This window comes from Aptenodytes patagonicus, chromosome W, assembly GCF_965638725.1.
Source record: "Aptenodytes patagonicus chromosome W, bAptPat1.pri.cur, whole genome shotgun sequence".
NCBI lineage: Eukaryota > Metazoa > Chordata > Aves > Sphenisciformes > Spheniscidae > Aptenodytes > Aptenodytes patagonicus.
Genome location: NC_134981.1, coordinates 10,360,209 through 10,383,563, shown reverse-complemented (window position 1 = coordinate 10,383,563; position 23,355 = coordinate 10,360,209). Strand labels below are relative to the sequence as shown.

General features: G+C 38.8%; 1 protein-coding gene and 1 non-coding gene across 4 annotated transcripts in view; both read left to right on the top strand.

Annotated features, from left to right (window-relative positions):
• The window catches only part of LOC143171859 (ubiquitin-associated protein 2-like), a 105,221-nt gene that overhangs the window by 49,404 nt on the left and 32,462 nt on the right, over positions 1-23,355 (top strand). For all 3 annotated transcript variants that reach the window (XM_076360966.1, XM_076360965.1, XM_076360964.1), the window contains exons 7-11: positions 6,760-6,814; positions 8,017-8,120; positions 14,553-14,605; positions 20,704-20,771; positions 22,572-22,761. In XM_076360966.1, the coding sequence (XP_076217081.1) occupies positions 6,760-6,814; positions 8,017-8,120; positions 14,553-14,605; positions 20,704-20,771; positions 22,572-22,761 (470 nt within the window). The remainder of the gene's footprint in view (positions 1-6,759; positions 6,815-8,016; positions 8,121-14,552; positions 14,606-20,703; positions 20,772-22,571; positions 22,762-23,355) is intronic.
• On the top strand, positions 23,081-23,164 carry LOC143172295 (small nucleolar RNA SNORD121A). The gene has a single exon (XR_012997318.1). It is a non-coding gene; the product is annotated as a small nucleolar RNA SNORD121A (small nucleolar RNA).

The window sequence follows — 23,355 nt, the reverse complement described above, 5'->3', positions numbered from 1 at the left end:
GGAAGATGGTTATGTCTTTAGGATTGTCAGCTCTAGAAACGTTTCCTCATTTGTGTTTTAATAAGCTGCAGTGTTATATACAAATTGACAAACTTTACAGGCACAATTTTTTTTTTTATGCTGCTGTTTTATACTGTTCTCAGATCTTCAATTTTAAGTGCAGGTCTGGTTCTTCCACTGTCCTCCACTCCATGTTGAAAAGGATGTGGTAGAGCTAGAAAAGGCTTTTGAAGGTACTGGGAAGACTGCATTTATGGGGTGTGAGGAACAAGCAGACTAGGACTTCTCCACCTGCAAAAGAGAGGGCTGAGTGGGCGTATGGTAGAGATCTGTAAAATTTCTGCGGAGAAGGTTCTGTGGGGAAATGAATTGATTACTCCAAGCAAGTATGCAAATGAGGGGATATTAAATGAAATCAATAGGTTACAGGTTCAAAATGAACTTATTGAGGTGGTTCTTTATACATGTAGTTAACCTGAGGAATTCCTTTCAATAAGATGTGGGTGCTGAAAATTTACACGCAGAGACTTGACAATTTCATCCTAAAAAAGAACCACAGCAAGAAAAGGAAAAACCACGGAGGGTTTTGATGTATGTAAATTATCTTTGGCTGAGGAAGTCTGAGCCACAAATGGTTGAAGACCAGGAGAGTGTCCAGAGAAACTGCACTGTGGTTTCAGTTTGTGTACTCTTCCCTAGATATCTAATTGACCATAGCTGATAATGGGATAACAGGTAGATGAACTTTTGGACTTGATTCAGCATAGAAATTGTTACAGATTCATGTGTAGCAATTCTCCTGGTTTGCAAAGTGAAAATGGATTTGTCGCTTTTACTTCTGTTCTGCGATTCCCTTCCTCTTCATTTTTCCAGAGCAACGTGAGCATGCCATAAATGTGGATGCTGACAAGGGAATTTTTTTCTAGCAAAACAGAAATAAAAATGAAAGGGAAGAACATTATGTTTTAATTTTGGACTTAATCAACATGACAAGGAGCCTTTCAAACTCTTGGTTTTTCTGCTGGCTGTATAAGAAAGCAAAGCAGCTTACCCTTTTTGTAAATATATGACTATATTCCAGCTTGTATCCTTGATCTTTTTTTTTAAAATGTTTTTTAGATAAGTATGCTATCCTTGAAAAAAATTAGCTTCTGTAACCAGAAATGCATGTCTAAACACTTTCTTGTTTTAAAAGCTTAGCACAGTTGGCACAGGATATATTTTGGATTTCCTTTGCCAGAACTAGTAAGGATGTTGGTTTTTCTAAAACATGAACGTAGAGCAGACTTTCTGGAGGTCACAATCTGAAGTCCGTTTAGTTTTGCTGTAGTTGGTTCTGCATTGGTTAGGAAGCTGTGTGTGTCATGTAAATTTTTTTTTTTTTTTTGAGATTAACCAGAACTTAGCTTTAACATAAGTTATTTATTTTCTTTTAAACATAACTTTAGAGTTGAAAGTTTTCCGCACGTGCTTCTAAAAATGGTTACTAGAGTACATGCAGTACATAAAACTGATCCAATGCTTCTAGCTTTATGATGACTAATAAGACAAAAGTGATTTGAAATATTTAATAAAACTTCAGTGTTTGTTTTGGTAGTATGGAATACCTAGAATACAAACTTTCTATACTTAGCCTCCTTATCTTTTCATAAGGCTTAAGCCTTCGTCACCTCGGCATATGCTGGGAAGACGGCTGGCTCTGCATTTCCAGAGCAGAGACCAGGGCTGTTCAGTTAACTGTGTAGTCAGAGATAAGCACAAATCTAGGGTGTTGCCTGCCCTTCCAGTCTGCATTTCCTTTTCCTTTCAGCTGTTCTTAGGCCTCTTTCTTAACCTTAAAGTGTCTTCATCTAATTTAAACCTGTCAGTGTGAAAATCTGAGTTTTGAAATAAAGCACCTGTGTTGCAGTGGAAGGATTTAGGTCTGCAAGCTCAGCTAACTGGATTTTCTACAGAATAGGCTATTAAGTTAATGGGATCCGAGTTGTGGTACTACACACTTTTCTCATGCTCCCATGTAGTGTGTGTTTGTTTTGGGGGAAGAAACGTTTTGAATGAGATGAACTATTCTTTCCATGCATGGATGGTACCAGAGTGAAGACTTGATTGTGTGATTATGAGTGTTTTGAACTCCCAATGGGTTTTAGTGGAAACAGAAAATCTCACCACCTGCCTGGGTGTTGACTTCTCTAGAATTCATTCCAGAAAAGAAAAATGTAAATTGAATAAGTGACGGCTAATGTGAACCTAGTCAACTGAGGGAGATATGCTGGAGAGCAGGAAAAAAACCCCAACAATACACAGTTGAACAGAGTTACAATGTTAAAGGAAACAAAAACATGTTTTAAGTAGTTCATCGTTTAAAATGATGTTGGGTAGGGGTAGCGGCAGGGATGTTGATCAGAATCGACTTTAAACATAGTTTCCCCAGTCCTGGTTTCCTGGAACAGAAATGAGTAAGCAATGCTGCCTTGATACTTTAGGCTGTTGTTTGTAGATCCAAGTGTAAAGGAATGTGAAGAAATGTTATGAGGCAGGGCAATAATTTTGTTCTTTGCCTGATGTCTGTCATTTGCTTTTGTGCTCAATATGCTGATTGATTGTAAGAAAATCTATTCCTTTAGACTCACTAGAAGATTTAATTGAGCTACTGCCAAGTCACTTATTCTCTTTTTGTGGGTAGATGAAAATGTTGATAGAAGAATTGCTGATTGTGAATTACCACAGGAAAAAATTGGTTTTTGTAAACATTGACCGTTGCTGTCTAAACCATATATACGCATCCTTTTAGAGTAGTGTTAAAGCTATACTTTTTACATTACAAGCATAAACTGGCATTACTGCTGGGAGGAATTGGTCCCGTCTGTCTCCTGGTGCATTTGAACTGTATCAGAGGATTGATCTAAGTTTAAAACTAACCAAGCCAAAAAAGAAAAAAGGGGGCAGGCAGCATGGTAGCTGGGGACAACAGGTTTTTTTGGTGGCTTATCCTGGTGTAAAGGTGACTGTTTTTTTGGCATTTAGCAAGCAGGGAACTGCTTGTTTTCTGATGGTGATTTTGCGCTCACTCACTGGTATGTACAAAACTGTCAGTGCAGGAAAGAGAGCTGTCCTGGTTTCGGCAGGGATAGAGTTAATTTCCTTTCTAGTAGCTGGTACAGTGTTTTGGATTTAGGATGAGAACAAAGGTGATAACACACCGATGTTTTAGTTGTTGCTAGGTAATGCTTACACTAGCCAAGGACTTTTCAGCTTCCCATGCTCTACTGACTGAGAAGGCTGGAGGTGCACAAGAAGCTGGGAGGGGGCACAGCCAGGACAGCTGACCCAAACTGGCCGAAGGGACATTCCATACCATGTGACATCATGCTCAGTACATAAACTGGGGAAAGCTGGCCGGGGGGGGCCGCTGCTCGGGGACTGGCTGGGCATCGGTCGGCAGGTGGTGAGCAATTGTACTGTGCATCACTTGCTTTGTGTATTATTATTATTATTATCATCATTTTATTTCAATTATTAAACTGTTTTTATCTCAACCCACAAGTCTTTCTAACTTGTGCTCTTCCAATTCTCTCCCCCATCCCACCGGGGGTGGGGAGAGTGAGCGAGCGGCTGTGTGGTGCTTAGTTGCCGACTGAGATTAAACCACGACAAGAGCAGAGCTTGTGATCACTGGTGAGGAAGACCTCGGTTGTAGTAGTTCTGATTTAAATGCGTTTAAGCTACTGTGGGATTGCATGCTCAGAATTTGGGTCCCTGCTCTGAATTGCAGTGTGAAGCCCCATTTGCTCACTGACCTTTTAATCACTGTTAAAAAGCATCAAAAGTTTGCAGATATCTGATGGGCATTCATAGTTGCTTCATGACTAACTTCTCTGTGTTAGAAAACTGTGCCTTTTAATTATTTTAAGGCCATGTTTTAATTTTGGCAGCTGAGAGAAGTAACTTTCTTAGCATGAGAATTTAAGAATATATTAGTGATCTGGTTGTGTCAAAGAGAATATCAACCCTTCCCACTGGCATCTTGCATTAATGACCATGATGTATGAGATTCCATGTCCGAGTTAGGGTGGTCTTTCAGTGGTGAGTACTCACTGTCCCATATTTTGAATTAGTTCTTTGTAAGTGTAAGTAGCTTTGAATTTAGTGCTTTCTGTAACCCCACTGGTTTGGTACTTCCCTTTTGTCTTCATTAGAATGCTTTTTGTTGCATTTGTTGATTAAACTTAATTTCAGTTTTGACAGAAAACATAGACACAGCTTTATGAAGTTAAGGGAATCCACTTGAAATTCAAGTTCAGGATTAACTTTCAAAGTGATCTGGTATAAAAAACCCCTTTCTGGCTAGTAGCCTAAAACTGTGCATGGAACTTCAGGAACAACATGATTTCTTCCTAGCAATTTCTAAAATTGTTAGAGGTTCTTATTGCTGTTTTTAGCCAGTAGTTTATTGTGCCTGTGCTGGTTCGGCATCTTACATATGCCTCGCTTGCTAAAACTTCATCTTCTGTTTAATATGCTAAGGTTATTCTTTCAGACTTTTGCACTTGGGAGGCTGGGGAGACTTACCTCCTCTTCTAAAATCTATTTCTTTCATGTTTCATAGTACTTTCATGCTAGCTATTCCAGCTAATTTCTCTGTACTTAATGTCCACCTCACTCAAAAAAATTTCTGCTTGACTGTTTCTGTGATTCACAGCTCCCAATCGGTCTTGTAGCTGAGCTTGTCAAAAAACTGTTGATCTCTTTTCTGTGCATCATTAATAAATAGTGTTTAATGCTGTATTGATAGCTGTAGGAAGTAAATTTATTACATAGATGGCCCCTACAGTGTCCCCAAGTTAACTCGTTTAGCTGGTTCTACTCTTAAAAAAAATTATTTGCTGGGCAGAAAAATAATCCGAAGTGCACTGACTTCTGTGCATCTGAGAGCTGTGACCCTGTTATGCCAGGGATCAGCTTCCCAGATTGGGGATTTTAGGTGGGCAAAGGAGATAAGAGCAGTAGAATAGGTAGGCTGAGCAAGGAGGTTCAGAGGCTGAGTGACAGTTGGGTACAGCAGGGTCTGGGGCACTGTTGTTTATGGCAGAGCAAAGAGCACAGCTCCATGTGTGGGCTCGGTGAAGAGGGATGGCAATTGCTGGGTTGCGGCTGTTGTTACCTCTTTCCTAACCTCTGTCTGTCTTCTCTCCAACCGATTGTGAAAAAAGACCAAAGAGGGGAAAATGTAGAGATAGCAGGCCTGGCCTAATGTCAGACTTCAGTTCTTCTGTGTTCTTGTTCTTCTGTGTTGCTGGATGGGAATCCTTCCTCTGCAGGTTTCCATGGTTCCTCTGTAGCTAGCAGTTGTCATCTTGTATAGGATATGGGTAAACTCTTTCATCAAAATGTGGGTAAAGCTATCCTGCTATTTTGATGCTTCTAAAGTCCTTGAAAATGTAGGTAGTAGACATTTTAGAGGTCCAGAAATGTCTTTCAAAACTTGGACAGTGAACTAGGGCAAGGGGAAGAACAAGTGGTGAGGGGAGGGAAAGGAAAGTCATTAAAATAGGAACTTCCTAAACTGGTTTTACCATGTCCTAGAGCTACTGCTCTTATTCAGTTTAGGTGGTCCCCTGAAAATAAGGGGTAATTTTGATCCAAATTCAAACAGCCTATCATGGGTAATTCTGATGTTTGGACAACCAGTGTATTGGTGACTTAGGATTATAACTTTTGAGCTCTGGTAAGCTTGTAGTTGCTTGGTGACTTATAATTACCACATAATTTTGTCGTTAAAATACACATTGCTTTGTTCTCAGTCTGCAGCTCTTGACCTCCTCCTGTTCTTGTAATACAAAATAATATTCATAGTCTTCCTCAAAAAAACCAACAAACTGGAAAAGCCTCAGATATTGAGGTCCTAAAAAATGGAAGAAAAAAAAAAATCTATGTAGAAATATGCCGCATGTAAGAAATAGTTTCTAACAGCTTACGTAGATGTGTGCTTTATGGATGGTTAAGTAATACAAAAATTTTCATGCCTTGTTGGCACTATGCAACATGTAAAAATAAAGCCATTCACTGTATGAAGAAACTGGTAAACTGAGGCTGGTAACCAAAATTGGAGGCAACAAATATTTGTTGTTGTTAAAATAGAAATGAATATTCTTGTGGGTGATAACAAGGAAGTTGAGTAATTTGAATTAGGTAATTTTCATGTCAGTAACTATGATTAAGGGGGAAGCAGAAGGAATGTGTGGTCACAGGTCAGCGAAAGCACAGGAAGGTAAGGGTGGACAGGTGGGCTGAGTCAGAGAAGGAAACAAATGGAGTATTTAAACTTTCTCCTCACAGACAAGGAGTGACAGGGAATTTCTTGAGAGATCAGTGTACACAGGGAGGCTGGGATTCTAGAGCATCTTAGGCAAGAGTGAGAAATTGGAGGCAAAATTTTGAACAATGTCTAATGATTTGGCAATAGCAGTCTCATGGGGGATGGGTCTTTAGGTAAGTCCTTTTCTTGTCATTTGGAGCTACTTCACTACATACAGAAAAGATAGCAAAGAATTGCAAGTCCTACTGAAACACGTAGTCTTAGATGAACTGTGGCTTACTTGCATGTGTTAGGGAAACAAATTCTCCTGTGAGGAAATTTGGGAAGTAAATGATATTTTAACTACGGTAGTTTTCTTCTTCAACCATAGTATTTTCTGATGTGACAGACTAGCGATTGGCGGCTCCTCTGCTGTTGCTGTTAAATGGTGTTTTCTCTCCTAGGGTTTGGACGTGGCAGAGGGAGAGGAGCGGGGAGGTTTTCAGCCCAAGGCATGGGGTAAGAAACATGCAGAGCACAGATTTTGGCAAGGATCAAACTCAGTGGCAATATTGACAATATTAATATTGCCACTGTATGTATTTAATATTGCTGTATGTTTGATAAACCAATATGGATGCAAAAATTCACAGATCTGTTAGATGATTAATGGATTATTTTTGTCTTAAACCAGTATTTCTAACTAGACACACCTATGCAAACCTAATGTAAGTTCACTCAATGTTAATATCTCGAACTTGGAGAACCCATTTGTACTGATCAGTAGCAGCCACATAGTGCCTTGGAGGCTGAAAGTTCTATTTAAAAATAGATTTGTTTCAGTGTAATGTAGAACGTGCAAGTTCTATATAAAACCAGAAAGACTAGCGATTATAAGCTTTCTCCTGTTTTTGAGGTTTCATGCTTTAGCTGTTTGGACATACACTGACCCTAAAACAGAATCAAAAGAAGTTACTCAGCAGCTCTGAAGTTTGTTCTCAGTTTTGTTGGAATAACTTGCTTCAGAGAAGTGTAGCCTCCACTACTTTCACTCAGTGTTTGCCTTTAATGACATTTCATGTATTATCAGTGATGTCATGATGAACAGAAGGCTCATTCTACTTCTCTAATAATCCTTCTTGTTCTTACTTGTAGATGATAAACTGAAAAGAGGTTTTTCTTCAAATAATCCTTTTTCACCTTTTAGCTGCATCTGTGTGTTTTGGCATTGGTGTCAGGAGTGCATTCTGATGTTACAGAATTAACATCTTACTGATGTTCAGACTCCTGTCCTGCGCAGGTCTGGTGCTCTGAAAGGACATGATACTGGTTTCTCATCAGTCAGCCACCTGCTGAGAAAACTATCAGCTGAGAGGGGCTTATCATTGTGCATATAAACTAATGCTTTATAAGACTGGGAGGAGTAGGTATGCTGTTAACTGCTTCTTCAGGAATTGTTGTTTTGGTTCAATTTCTCTGCGGTAATTTTTTTTTTTTTTCAGTCTCCACTTTTTTCTCCTCTTACTTCTTTTCTGTTTTCTCCCTTTTTTATCTGTGTCTACCCACAGAGGAAAAAATTCTTTTGAAACCAAAACTATCAAGATAAATTATGTGGAAATTGAGATGTTAAATCTAATACAACTTCAGCTAAAAATGATGACACTTGTGTTCATTGAATGACCCATGTGTTCTCTTCCATTTCCTAACTTTTAAAACTCTAGGACATTTAACCCTGCAGACTATACGGAGTCTTCTGCCACTGATGGCTTTGGGACAAAAACAGAGATTTGGGAGTCTGGTCAGAATGATGCAGATGATGGAACTGGTAAGATTCTTTAAGAAGTGGAAGGATTGGAATGAAGACCTGTAGCAAATTGCAGTTAAAATAACCATTCTGTTAGTGTTCAGTTAACTTCTGAAAATGTAAATACATCTCACATGACACAGATATGAGTTCATTTTTATAGCTTAACTGCTACTAATGTGCAGAGCACATGCTGTAGCCTGAGTGACTCTCTGGTTAGAATGAAGGGAAGGCGATTTGCAAATTTTTTGTTTTAGTACTAACAATCCCTTGAGAGACAAAGGGATTTGAAGAGTTATTGGAGGAACCTTGTATGTGAAGAACTGTTTAGATATCTTAAGTACTGCTTAAGAGCTCCCCTAATGTAGTTAAGGAGTGTAAGTCCTACTAAAAGTGATTGGTCCACAGGCATTGGGCAATAGGGTGTGAATATCTAAGTAGAAGAAGAAAAAGAAAAGAAAAACCGTTTACAGATATGAATACACTCAGTGACACTGGGATGGCTTTGGAAGCCCCACCTGTACAACACAGGAATGTAAGGATGTGAGTCTCTGGGATGGAAGAGAGTTCCAAGATCTGCCACCTTTGAAGAGAAGAATTATTAACTAAAGCACAAGTAGGCACTTGAATGGAAGCCAAAAGAGCAGTCTGCCTGTCTGAAGAGAGAGGCAGTTGTGTGTTTCTGTATGAAGTTTTAATTGTGAAGTACGCACTCCCGGCTAAAGGCAAGAGACAGACATAGTTTGGAAAGGAACCACTTAACAGTGGTCTCGTGGTGATTCAGAAATGAAGAATGTGACCTGCTTGTCTGTGATTGAGAAAACAGGATACCTTGCTGCTTCCCATATTCTGTGACAGGAGATGAAGACAAAGGAAACCCTGTATCAGGATGGAGAAATTAATGTACATTATTGTCCACACTTGGGAACCACCGAGTGATAGGAGAGATATTGGGTTTTTTTAACCCCAGCAAAGGGTAACTTTTCTGATCTCTTCATTGCTGAAGCCTACTCAGATGATATTTCATCAACCCCTGTGTCAAGGGTGGAAGGAAAAGACTGATACTGGAGGCCAGGGTGTGCTCTGTTGAGCTCTGCTGTGAGCCTCTTGAGATGCAGCTTTCTAAACTTCATACAAGCCATTTTCCACTTAACCAGAGAAGACAATAACAGGCTCAGAGTTTAGGAGGGCTTATTAAGCAGCTGTCTTGTCACTCTGAGTGCCTTCTAGTCCAGTGTGAGAGAGTGGCACTGAGTATATTAATGGTTGTTGAAAGGGAGCTCTTTTGCCAAGTTATGGCATCTTTCCAAGGAATTACTTTTGAAATGACTTGGTGCTATAGCGCAAACAGAAATGCACCTTTTACTTTCGCTCATGTTAGTTTTTCAAATAAGTTTATCAGATAATGAATTAGAAGGACACCTAATGACTTGAAAATTCCCCTAGGAATACTGATACTGTTGTTTGCTATATGGTAGCCGAGGGCAGGATATGTTGTCACAAGTATTGCAGAAGCAATAAGGTTAACTAACTAAAGAAAGAAGACGTACAAGAAAGGCATGAGGAGACTGGACCAGAGGTAGAAAATTCACTGGTTAGTTATTAATGAATGCAACTGTAAGGCTGTGGCTTACAAATGACTTTGACTTGTGTTCCACTTCCCAAGTGAGCTCGAATGTTTTGTGACCCTCCCTGCTAACTCTGGGTAGCCTTAATGTGCCTCCCCTACAGCAACCTCTGTTCCTTCTTGTAGGCGTCTCCTCAGTCTTCAGTAATGGAAGAATTCTGCCTAGGAATAAGAGTAGCTTGGTGTGGCTAAACAGATCCTTGTAAAGAGTACAAATGTGTCTACATGAGGGGTTTGCTGCTGAGCAAACAGATTGGTGGAAATTCAAAGAGTACTAGTTGATGTGTGGAACTTCTTTTTGGATGCCAAGTGTGTTTTTACTGTTAGGCTGTGCACACATCACCAAGAACTGCACTGAACTTCAGTAACGCAACTTAAGGCATGTATGGAAAGTTGGGGAGCATGGTATGGAGAAGAAGGTGTGAGAAGGCATTTGGGAATTTTCCCTGGCCTCGTCAGTTTAATAGTTCTTAGGGGTATGAATGAGTCAGTGTCAATGTGGGGAGTTTCTGCAAATTCATTTGGTTGGTGGAAATTTAAAGTAAACTAGTTAAGTGTGAATGTTCTTTTTGGGTGCTAAGTACCTTTTTGCTGCTAATCTTAATTTACTTTCAGTGCAAATGGAAGAGGCACCATAACTGATAAAACAAAAATGTCTCTCTATATATGACTATAGGAAGAGTGTTTTATTTTACAGTGTTTCTTCTTTAGACAAGCCGTAGGAATGTCTGAAATAAGTCCCCGAGCCAAAAAGAAGAGATCTCTTTAAAAAGAGTAGGCTTTAAAATTGAATCATTTAGTTTTGTCCAAATGGGAAGCACTTTCAGCCTTGTGATGGAAAGCATCTTGAGGGTTATTAGAGGAGGCTGCAGCTGGGGTAGTAGTTTTAAAGCAGAAGAGAGTGCTGGGAAGGAAGATGGAAGCAGGGGTAGGGGGAAGAAGTGGCAGACAAGGTGTGGGGCTGGAAGCAGGTTGTACAAAGTTGAGCTGTTGATTTGGCTTGTTAATCACAAATATTAGTATTCAATTGTTGTTTTTTTTCCCCCTTAATTTACAGTGCTGTTATGTTAGTTACAAATCAGCAGTCCCAATAATAAATGTTACCAATGTGGAGTTACTAAAGATGTAAATGAGGGGGATGTATAGGTATGGAAATACATAAAGCCTGCAGTGGGCTAGTGAAGGATGTCAGGTAAGAGTATACACAGAGGAAGGGCAGGATGGAAATCCCTCTCTTTATTCCTCATTACCCAGTCCCATTTCTTCTTTAATCTAAAAAAAAAAAAAAAAAAAAAGAAAAGAAAACAAAATTAGCTCATACTAGCTACTTGGAAAATTAGTGTCTTTCATCTGCAGTTACATTAAAAAGGAGATAACTGGGCAACTACCTGGAGAAACAAAGCCAGTTTTGTGTATCAAAATGTTTTCTGAAGATGTCATGCAAATAGAAACTCTGTGGAGTTCTGAGTATTTACTAAGTATTTCCTCTTTAAGCCAGGGCTGGGAGAGGATCAACATCAACATTTTCAATTAAAAAGAAATACACTATTTGTTTCCAAAATGTAGTTGCTCCCATACGTGCTCTGAAAGCGCTCTAGAACCTCTTGTCCTGAATTGTTGCAGATGCCAGAGGAATCGCAGTAGCCTGAATGAAAGGTGTTTCTAGGTGCATCATCGTGTAACCCTATAGAAAAGCTAGCTGGTTCTGTGGAGGTAAAATTTAGTGGTGTTGGTTGAAATAAAAAGAGAGTAAAAGGTGAATCTTTAATGGTTCATAACATTTAAGTGTAATTGTATTCCAAATAATTCAGCATTGGTTTTCCTGCATCCTAATTTTTATAGAAGTAATGTACAACTGAAAGGCAAAGAGAAGGGACAGGTGGGAGGAAACAAAACAACCAGTCCTCATCCAAAAGGGAATAAACTTGAATAGTGTGATTGATGTTTTCTTACAGGCATGCTGAGTGTTCAGTCTCTTACCTTTCTTGTAATGTACAAGTCAGTGGGAGATCCTGAACATCAAATCACAGCAGTTCTTATAAATAAATTATGTTGGAGGTGGTCACTTCTCAAAGTAGGTTATAAAAATGGTATTGTATTCTGGTAATTTACTGATGCCTCTACTTTGATAGAGTTTCATAAATTTCACAGAAAAACTTAATTTGTTATTGTCTTGGTTATGAGCAGCCTCTGAAACTGAAGAATGACAAGAAAGAAAAAATAAATTATAGTGTAACTGTCAAGGGGGAAGAAGGGAGTTGTGTAGCTTGGAAGTTACAAGGAAGGTTTTTTTTTTAGGACTGCTGTAAAAGTCGGAAGGAACATTTTAAGGAAACCTTCAGGTCATTCTAGAATGTGAATGTAATCCAGAAGGAAAGGATTAGTACATAAGTTTGGGATAGACCAAAATAAAATTATTTTGGGGCTAATATCTATGGCTGATTATTCAAAAAAACTCAAATAGTGTGACAGGAAGTGAGGAATTGGAGGAAAATAGCTGAAGACTTACCAAAAACATATAGTATACTTTTTATTGGCTTTATAACTTTCTAAATCTAAACTTGTTACAAAGGGAAACAGGAAAGAGTCACAGATAGCCATCTAGGTTGAAGTTGCTATGACAAGGATCCTTGAAAACACAAAGCATAGTTTCGGTGGAAACCAGAGAACTCTTAAATTGTGATGCTTTGCAAGGCTTGGGGGTAAAGGCTGGGAAGAGGATATATGGAGTTGCAATAATGCCAAGGTGGATTTTGGACTAAAAGGAAATTGATGCACTTGTGGCAAGATCAGACTTAGAATCCCATGAACAGGAGGAAGGCGTTAGCAAACTGGATTTAATGCAGAGAAGAGCAGTGAAATAACTGAGGCTGGAAGGATTGAGTTGGGAAGGTAGAGTGTTAATAAGCAACAATAATAAACTTAGCAGCTTGGATAAGCTAATAAAAGGGTGAAGGGTTGTGTTCAGTATTTAAAAAGAGTAAATGCACAGAACCATGGTCATAAGTAGGAGCAAACATAAAAAGGTAAACGTTTAAATTGAATGTCAGGAAAATGTCCCAAGTATTATTCTAAACAGGTTTGGTCTCCCAAAGGTGGTGGGGGATGCTCAAGAGTTGGGCTTGACTTTTCTGAGCTCTTTTTGTGTTTGTTTTAGCAGACTCTGAGCTCCGTTGTTAGAGTTCTGACACCAACACGAGGTTTGTCTTCTACAGAGGCAGCCCTTGCTCTGACTGATGGAGGATAAATATAAGCAGGGCAAATACCAGGATGTATTTCTTTAAAGAAGAAATATCAGAGGAAGGGATCCTGTGCTGGTCAGAAGGGAAAGAAAATCAACTGTTTCTCTAAAAACTGCTCCTCATTGGGCTTTTCCTCCTTTCCAAAATTTCTGTGGAAATGTGTGGATTAGTCTAGAAATTTGAGGCATTGTAGTAATTTTGCTGTGCTCAGATATGATTATTAGTTATTTTTCAAGTGCCTCAATATTTTGCAGCATGTAGAAACCTCCTGGTTAGGGGCTATTTGGTAAAATGTGAGCACGAGATGTTTCAGGCAACTCTATATTGCTCCACAGAGCCAACACAGAGCAGATGTTACCTTGCTCAGGACCTGCCAAATAATTTTGGATTCCAAGGTATAAACCCCCTCTCTTCTCCCCACCATGTCTATCTTCGTGGTAGACCTGTTTGCCTCGCTGGATTAGTGCCATTCGACCCTCCTCTGCCCAAGACACTGCTTTGTAAAGGTGTACAAAAGAATGCGCTAATGTAGTGATGTCATTAGTACAAACTGGATTTGATGCTGTCTTCAGGGGGCTTGTTTCTGGATGAATGTGTCTCAGAGGGTTCCTGGTTAAGTAAAAGGAGGTGATTAAAGCAGTAGTTCTTCTGCTTTTGTACTTGATCAAAGGTGGTGGTAGCAGGAACTTTACTGCTGGCGTTTTCTTCGCTCGTGGTTATGTAGTTTAAATGAAAGCTCTGGTTGTTGCTGGGATAACCTTCCCTATGCTTACGTTGGTGGGCAAGGCTTTCAGTCCATTTATTGCTCTTGCATGTCTGTGCCTGCTGTTTCCTATGGAAGGGATCAGGTTTTTGCATCTGTAGGATCGTTTCCTGTAGTTTTCCCATTGCCGCATGCTGTGGACTGCGTGCTGTGCTCCAGCGTTCACCAAATAAAATCTGCCACAAGTTATGGGAAGAAGTGTTTTGCAGCTACAGTGGAAGCTTATTGACTCTTCTGCTGCCATTATATGCATTATATATGTTTTAAAATAAAATTGCTCTATTAGGGGAAGGGATTGGGGTTGTTCTGCCCTGAGGAGAGAGTTAACAGGTTGGAAAGGAGCCTCCAGAGGCATAGCTTAGGTCTTGAATTTGAGTATGTTGAAAGTTAGGATTATGGATGTCGGAGCAGGTGTTTGTGGTTGTGTTTTGTTCAGGCTCTGTATGAATTTGTGCATGAAACTGGGAGATCCCATGGGAGGGTTGAGTAACCTCTCACTGTCATTGGGGACACAGAAGGAAGTTCTTCCAATGTTTGGGGTTAATCACTAGTTGCAGACATGCATTCATGCAAATTATGTCTTGTACCATAGTGGCTAAGAAATTCCTGAAATCAGAAACTAAAGGGGGAAAAAAAAACCCTCCCAAAATTTTAAATCTGCAGACCAATTTTCTAGAGTTTCCCATGTTTCCAACCACCATCTCCTTGCTTTGCGTTCCACTAATAATGAAAACAGGATTGCTTATAAAGCAGAAGGGTTGAAATATGACATTGTGCTTTTAGCTTATAACTGTTTTCTTTCCTTCCCCAAATTACAATAGGAGCGTGGAAAAACTCAATAGAAGAATGGACAGCAGAAGACTGGAATGAAGATGTAAGTGTACCTTGTTGGATAGACTAATTTGATTATTTACCCTTTTCAGAGTTTCTGTGTTGTCTTCAAAAACTAAATGTTCGAAATAATACTTTGCTGTATGCATGCAATGATATTTCTTACTGTGTTTCTTGCTGTAATTCCTGTTTAAAATATATATATTTAGATAAGCTTATTTTTTAAATAAAATTGAATCAAGAAATATTAATTTATTTTGCTGGGTGGACAATACATAGATAATAAAATTTTAAGTTTTATCCCAAATTAAGTATTTGTGAATTATAGTTCTCCACTGCTCAATGCTGATGGGTGTTAACCACATACTTCCCCCTACTATTGCGTAGGGATTTAAAGCCATATTATCACAAGACTTTTACGTAATTAAGTGCTGAAGCTTACTATCAAATTTAGACTCATCATTTGATGCTTTTTGTTTGAAATCTGCATAATTGTTCCACTTAGTCCACTTCTTGTTCATAATATTAAAAAAAGGAGCTAGTAGTATGCTGAAGTTAGCACTTAATTGCTTCATTCCTGTTGTTTTATCATGATGTGTTGTCTAAAGTACTACAACAATTTTGGTTCTTGTTCTTTATCAGGCAAGGGATGTCTTCATGTCTGCAAAATATTTGGCATTTGTGATCATCACGTGTGAAAATCGCATTTGTGATTTTAAGTTTTCAGTTATTGTATTAAAGCTTAAGCAGTTCATAAAACAAACGAGGTAGTAAGAAATATGGAAAGGAAAAATTAGCTTTTAAGAAGTTTTTCATATTGTATTGTGTTGTGGTTTAACCTCAGTCGGCAACTGAGTACCACACAGCTGCTCGCTCACTCCTCCCCCCCCCCCCGGTTGGGATGGGGGAGAGAATTGGAAGAGCAGAAGTGAGAAAAACTCATGGGTTGAGATAAAAACAGTTTAATAATTGAAATAAAATAATAATAGCAATAATAATAATGTAATAATAATAATAATAACAACAACAATAAGTGATGCACAGTGCAATTGCTCACCACCCGCCGACTGATGCCCAGCCAGTCCCCGAGCAGCGGCCCCCCCGGCCAGCTTTCCCCAGTTTATGTACTGAGCATGACGTCACATGGTATGGAATGTTTCTTTGGCCAGTTTGGCTGTGCCCCTCTCCCAGCTTCTTGTGCACCTCCAGCCTTCTCAGTCAGTAGAGCATGGGAAGCTGAAAAGTCCTTGACTAATGTAAGCATTACCTAGCAACAACTAAAACATCAGTGTGTTATCAACATTATTCTCATCCTAAATCCAAAACACAGCATTGTACCAGCTACTAGGAAGGAAATTAACTCTGTCCTTGCCGAAACCAGGACAGTGTTCCAATAGAACATCCATTATTTCAAGTTTATTTTCGGAAGAGAAAGAGATTGTCTCGGACGTCATCCCTTTTGCCTCCTCCTATAGGGTGGCATGTCAGTGTTATCCCTAGAAATGTGGGAATGTGTCATATAACAGATATGAAAACTCTGTCCTTACCTCATGAGAGGGCTGTGTCTTTCGAGAAAATTAAAAGAAACTCTAAAATTCCTAGGTTTTCTGTATCAGTTACTGCCATCAAAAGCTGGCATCTTTTTTAAACCTGTCCTCTGTTTCTCCAGTATATGCTAGAGGTGGGCTAAAGATAGTGAAAATTTATGGCCTTGTTCTCACCCCTGTTTGATGCTGGTACAATACAGCATTTGTAGTACGGGAGGGGTGTTGAGCAATGCTGACTAGGGATAGAATTTTTTTTAATTAATTATTAAACCTGAGTAATTTGCACATGAATCTTGAAAGAGCAGTAGATGAAATCTCTAGCCTGTTAATTTTTATTAATTTTAGAGTGCTGGAAAAATCCCTGTAACCTAGGAGAAAGTTGTTCATGTGCTGATGTTCAGAAAGAGTGAATGAAATGGCGAGCTGCAGACAAATTAGGCCAAAACATCCCTGGGGAAAAATAAAGGAAAAATTGATTCATCTGGTTTTAAAAAAAATAGAAGTGTAAGAATACAGCTTGTGCCATTCGGTGTAGTTTTATGGAAAATAGGTCCACTTCAAATAAACCTGATCTTGGTCTTTAAGTAAAGTACAAGTTAACTGTGAAGATAGATTATGTCCTTGTAAGAGATTTGATCTATATATTTTGTTCTAAAAATAATTACATGCTATCACAAAACACATTAAGTGGATTAAAATCTGCCTTGCAAATTTTGGCCAATAAATCTTTTGCAGGAGGACCCTTACTGAATGTGGGCATTTCTAGGAGGGCTATAAAGGAATCCAGTCCCAGGCCAGATGCCATCTAGTGTCTTTATCAATGATTTGGAAGTAAAATCACTGCTGAATAAAATGTGTGGGAAATCCAAAAATTATTGGAATGGCAATTAAAAGTAAGCCAGTCATGCAGAGAAATCTGGACCTCTGCTAGACTTAACCTTTTCAAATGAAAAATGCTTTAATATAGCCAAAAGCCCATTTGTTTTATAGGAATAAAGGCACACCTCCAGAACAAGGAGCTGTTTTCTGGAAAGCAGCAGCTGAAAAATTTTCAGGATTGTAGTGGATGATGAAAAAAGAACAGCTCAGCATGATCTAAAGGGCTGATGCTGTGGCAAAAAAAAAAGCTATTGTAGTCTTTTTGCCTGTAGGCACTCTTCCCTGACTCTTAATCATTCTTGATTTATATTTCTGTACGTGGACTCTCTTGAACTTGATTCCGAAGTACTGCATCCAATCATTCATTGCTTTTACAAAACAAAAGTTGTGGAAAATAGCTGAAAATTATTTACTGGTAGAATTGGTGCTTGAGAGTGAGTTTTTTAGTTTACTGAATCTGAAACGGTTACTTTATTAGCATGTAATGGGCTCTGGTTTTAGTCTAGCAGAAAAAGGCATAATATGAACCTGTGGCTGGAAAATGGAGCTGTGCATTTAAATGTATAATAAACAAACAATTCTAGCAGCACGGCTAATGATTAAAACAACCAAGGAAGCTGATGTATTTGCTGTCTGCAGATAAAGACCAGGTATTTTTCTGAAGAATATTTTTGTTTAAATGTGGTGGTGTTCTAGTCAGATACAAGTTAGGAGCAGGTGAGTGAAATTTAATGTTGTTTGACCTGAGAAGGATTAGATTTTTGTGATCTAATAGTCCTGTCTGGTATTTATCTTTAGTAGTGAGTATTGAGCAAGTATAGTAGATTGTCAGCATGCTCTTAAATAGAGTGGAAACTACTTGTAGTGAAAATAGGAGGTTGTATTTTGTTAAAGGGATGTTCAGGGCATAGACAATGAAGGACCAGACAAATGTTGAGGTACTGTAGATGGCTCTGGGTTTTCCTGTTAAAATTGTGATCATATTCTCCTGGCTAAAGAAAATAAAGTTTAACTACAGAAACTATCAGAAGGGGAGAAATAGAATACATACAAATTGCTGGAAAGTAGATGAAGGCAAACATTTTCTGTACAATATTGGTAGTCTTAGTTTTTATTTGAAACAACAGCAACACTTTAAAAAAAAAAAAAAAGAAAAAAGTGTATTTTAGTGGGAATGTTTCCTTTACCAGGAAGCAGCATGAGAACTTGTTTTAATTTCTTTAATACATCATATCAAAATAGTAATAAGGTTTTGTTATTTCTGATTTGTTGATGTTGAGTTTTTATGAGGATGCTGGAGTATATTTTCCTGTTCTCCTCACCTATCAACTGGCCATAGGAGCTGGTAACTAGTTAAATATATTGTTTGTTTGGTGATTGGAGAATGATTTTTATCATGGGAACAGGAGCTGAAAAGCACAGGCATTTCACTGCAGATGGAGGAAATACCCTTGTGAGGCCGACGCTTGCAAATGGTTCACGACTGTTCATTCAGTTCTGGGAAAATGCCAGAGCCTCAGTGAAAGATTTGCAAGTGTAGTGTACGGTGAGCGTAAATAACTTTGTTAGGAGCCAATAATACTACTACTAAGAAATACTAAATACATCTGCGTAATAAAACTTTTCAGCTGCTGCTGCACGAAGTATGTGTTTTGACAAATGCCGTAATCCCAGCAGACTTCTGAATTAGGTGCTTGATTGGAGCTTGTGGCAGTGAGTTTGCCACAGGGTGTAGTGTAAACTTCGATGTAGCCAAGCTGGTAGCTGGAGACTTTTGTTTTGCATGCTGATTCACTTGAAGAGAACATTTCCTCTCTCATACGTGAAGCATGCTTTTGCATTGTCACAAACATCCTCAGGCTCCTTGATTTGCTTAGTTTTCAGGATTCATCAGTGTTTTGGCCACAGTTAGTCTTATCCTGGGTTATGTGACCATAAGAAACTGTTGACATTACAAAGAATTTAATATTTAACCAAGGGATTGCAGACCATAGGCTGCTGCTCATGCCATTAGCTGACCTCCTTGTGCCATATAATGCAGGAGTCTCATAACACTACAAAAAGTACAGTACACATTGTTCTAAAATAACATGTATGGTGGGGAAAGGGCTGAACAATAGAGAAACAGCCTTTTTAATTGCAAATATGCTTGAACTGAATCTTCTTTCTTCATTTTGGTCAGTACATAGAGTTGCGGGCTGACAGCATTATGCACAGGACAGAGTTGTGTTCCAGAAAGATGAGATTAAAATACGTTGTATTGGCAGGAAGGGAAGGAAATGGAGGGAGGAACTGTGGTGGTATTCATTTTTTCATGACACGGTGTGTTGCACATAAGTGGGTGCTAGGAGAGTATATGAAACATTTAAACTTTGCCTCTGAGTGGTAAGTGATTTGCTCCCGGTCAGCCCTTCTGCATCCTGCTTAAATCAACAGTGTTTCATAGGAGAATCCCAATCAGATGACCGTGTTCAGGGATATACGTGCTTTCAGTAGAGCTGCCCGTGGGATGGCAGATGAAATTGGCTCATGTCCGTGATGTCCTTTAAACTGGGCTACTAGCAATGTATGCAATTAAAAATGCATAATTTCCTGGAAGAGCTGTATTCAAATGTCACATTCTAAAGTGATTCTTTTGTGAGTGTTTGAATAGGTCAGTTATTCTTTAGTCTAAATACAAAGTTACACCAAAGTAGTTAAGGGTGATTTTGTGCAAATTTAATTTAAAATATAACCATTATATGTGCATATCTCTATCTTGTTAAACCTAACCTGTACTGGCTTAAGACCTATTCTGGTTTGCAAATATTCCTGTCAATAGAAATGAATTAGCCCTAGGAAGTTGTAGCTGTTTAACTACTATTTTTTAAAAAAGAAAAGCTATTAGAAAAAACACCAAACAGCAAACAACCAACCCCCCTACAAACCAAAATCACCCCCTTTCCCCCAAAAACCCCAACCAACCAGCTCCCCCTCCTCAGCTACCTGTGCCAAGTATCTATCTTTATTGTAACAGCATGGTGAAAGCAGTAAGGTTTTCTGCTGTGGATGGTCTGACTGGTTATACTAGTATAAGCAATTACATGGTTCTCCCTTTATCATTGTTTTTGAACTCATGCTCGCAGAGCAATCAGTTTAAGATGTTATTGCTGCCCCTAGCAGAAACGCCAAGAAGGAACCACGAATGCTAGTTCACTGTACATACCCAAGTGCAAACCTGCCTCCGCTGGTGATGTGAGCCGAAATGTAAAACACAGGGATACATAAAATGAGTGGGAACCGTGCAATGTGTTAGACTTCTGCAACAAGATTTATCAGAGCTGCTCTATGGAGTCCTAAATTATGTCTGCACAAAGTATCTTTACGCTGATGATATACCAGCTGTCACGTTAATTACTTTCTACTGGTATATTTTTCAGTTAAACTGTTGCCCAAACTGATGTAGTTACATTGGTATACCATCGTGTGTGTTCAGTAGATCAAATTTCCTAACACTTTAATTAAATCGGTACTTGATTCTGGGAGAAGACTTTGCTGAAGTTTGACTACATGTTTTTGTCTTTTTAAGCAGAGCTGCAGCATAACTGGTTGTAATGGTAGTTTGACTTTACTTTTATCTGAAAGTACATGACCAAGATGGAATTTCTGCAGATGTCGCAGCACTGAAGTGTGAGCATGTGTATGATTAAAATACCTCCCCCCACCTCTTTTTCAGCTTTCTGAAACAAAAGTCTTCACTGCTTCCTCTGTTCCAGCTGAGAATCATGTGACTCCAGGGCAAAGGTAAGCTCTTCTTCCATGGTTTCCCTATACCTTAAAAACCTGTTTAGTGAAGCAATGTTAGCTTGCACATATAAAATGTTGAATAAAACACAGGGCAGCCCTGGTCAGAGATTGGTCAAGCTAATTTCAAAATTGCAAAAGCCTTGCTTGCAAATCATTGGTTTTGTGGGTTCCTGTGTTACCTATTATTGACTGCGGAAGTGGAGCCAAACTTACCAAATCCACGAGCATAATACTGAAAAGACCCTGTCTTCTGCACAAAGACTGCTTACCGGCAGGAACAAAAGTAGCTGGGAAGAAAAGTTTGCTGTTGTTGAAAAGAAAGCACTGGCTTTGCTGTCCAGAAGATGGAAAGCCCGCCCCTGTAGATGCAGAAAGTGTTCAGAACGTAATGCTTTGACAAATGTGTTAACAGAAAAGCTTGCATTGGCAAGAAGGTGAATTTCCTCGTAAGCATCACGATTACTTGCCTTAACTGATGATATAGAGTTCAGATAGAGAACCAAAAATATGGCAGTTGCTGCCTTCCTTTGCTTGCCTTTGTCTTCACCAAATGCCTGGCTGATGATGTTGTGGAATCAGTTGCCTGCACTAGCCTCAGGTCCCAGGAGAACAGGTTAAAGTTGTGTGATGAAGACTTCGGTAGTCGGATAGCATGAGATCTGAAAACTAGATGGCCTAATGGTCCCAAACATCCTGATACAGCTGTACTGCTGTACTCCAGACTGCCGCAAAATTTTCCTTATAACATGGATGTGACCTGGAGGAGGCATGGTGTCAGTTGGTCTACAGTTTATATTCCTTTCCTTTTTAAAGGTGATATGCTTACATGTTCATTGTTCTAATGCAAATATTCTTCCAGTGGATGTCCCTCAAATTATGTTAGAAAATATTTTAGTTCATCAACTCAAACTCTGGTGTTTTGTTTTTTGGGAGTGTTTTTTTGTTTTGTTTTGTTTTTTTTTTTTACTTGCCGTAAGAAAGGTTTGGGCATTAAGAAATCTATGCTAATGAAAGTGCTGGAAGCAGCTCTTCAGCCCAAGCCTGCGGTATATTTAGGATAAACTTAAGTCAGAATTTTTGGAGTAGATTTCTTTTATTGTCTGAATGCTTTGCTTTTCCTTGGATAAACCTGTGCTAAACATGTGGTAGGGGTTAGTGAGCCATGCTAAACATAAGAAAATTCATGTTTCTCATCCTGCTCAGGTATGTGTGGTAGAGTAATTTGGGATATGTGCCTACTATCTGAGAAACTTAGCTTTTATTTCTGCTGCTCTTGTGACTTCCATGTCATCACACATTCACTCAATTGCTGCATGTGTGACTTTATTCTTTACTGTCCTCATACCCACCCTATACAGAGGTAGGACTTTGATCCCTTGCTCTTTTTAAAGGGATAGCGTGATATACAGAGAATGTGGATTATCAATATATATAATGGGCTTGCAGGCAGGATCCACTCAAATATAATGTATCTTTTATGACGTGTCTCCGGTTACTTGGTTATATTAATCATATAGGTTATTTATGTGATACATGATGTTATAAATTTGATAATGTTTGAAAAGAGTGCAAAGATAACTTATTAGTGGAAGGTTTCAGCTAACAGAATATTACTTTCTGGCAAAACCCTCTATTCTACCTCTTTTTGTATGGCAGACAAGCAATATTTGAAAAGACTGTTAATCAGTAATAATTCTGTTGCTGGTATGGCAGTTTTAGTATTGTTAGTGCTTTCTTCAGTTTCAGCACAGCCTGATCATCATGTTTATTCCAGCCAAACTTTGCTTTTTCTTACAGTATTGATTTGGTAACACTGCTTCAAAAGCCTGTGACTTCTACCCAAGAGACAGAAGGCAACTCATTTGAGGCTCCCCAGCAGCAGACCTTTGGCCAAGCCCTAGTCTTCACAAATTCTCAGCACAGCACCCAGATGGCATCAGGAACTGGCAGCTCCAGCGCTGTAAACTCTTATTCTCCTCAAAGTCTGGTAAAATTATCTTATGCTTTCTAAATATTCTTCATGAGTAAATATTTCAGGTTAAACAACTTTTCCAGTACTGATCATTTCATGAGATGTTTCAGTATTTGTAAAATTCAGGTTGCAAATGTTGAAGGAAGGGAATTAAGAATTCCATTCCTTCCATTCACACACACAAAAAAAAAAGGATTACTTTTTTTTCTGGTTTTGCTAAGTAGTTGTTTCTCGGTTTAGATGAAGTACTTGTATTAATTTTTGAGTAGAGAGCAGATGCGTTTACTCCATGCTGATTTAGGATGAAATCATTTGTTTATAGTGAAGAGTTCTATGCCAGAAAACTATGATGTGTTATTTCCAAGCACATATCTGACTGCTTTTTGTGGAAACCTGATTATTTCTGAGTCAATTGTGAGGGCTTGAAATTGGGCACTTGTATTTATTCTCTGAAAATCTGTTCAACTATTTGTAAATACATGCTATTTTGAGATGCATGGATTCGAGTAAATCAGTATTGTTGCAATCAGTGGTGGAAGTTGTATTGGTGATAACCAGAGAGGATTTGGCCATATGCTACAACTGCTGAATTTTTTTATTGGTCATTTG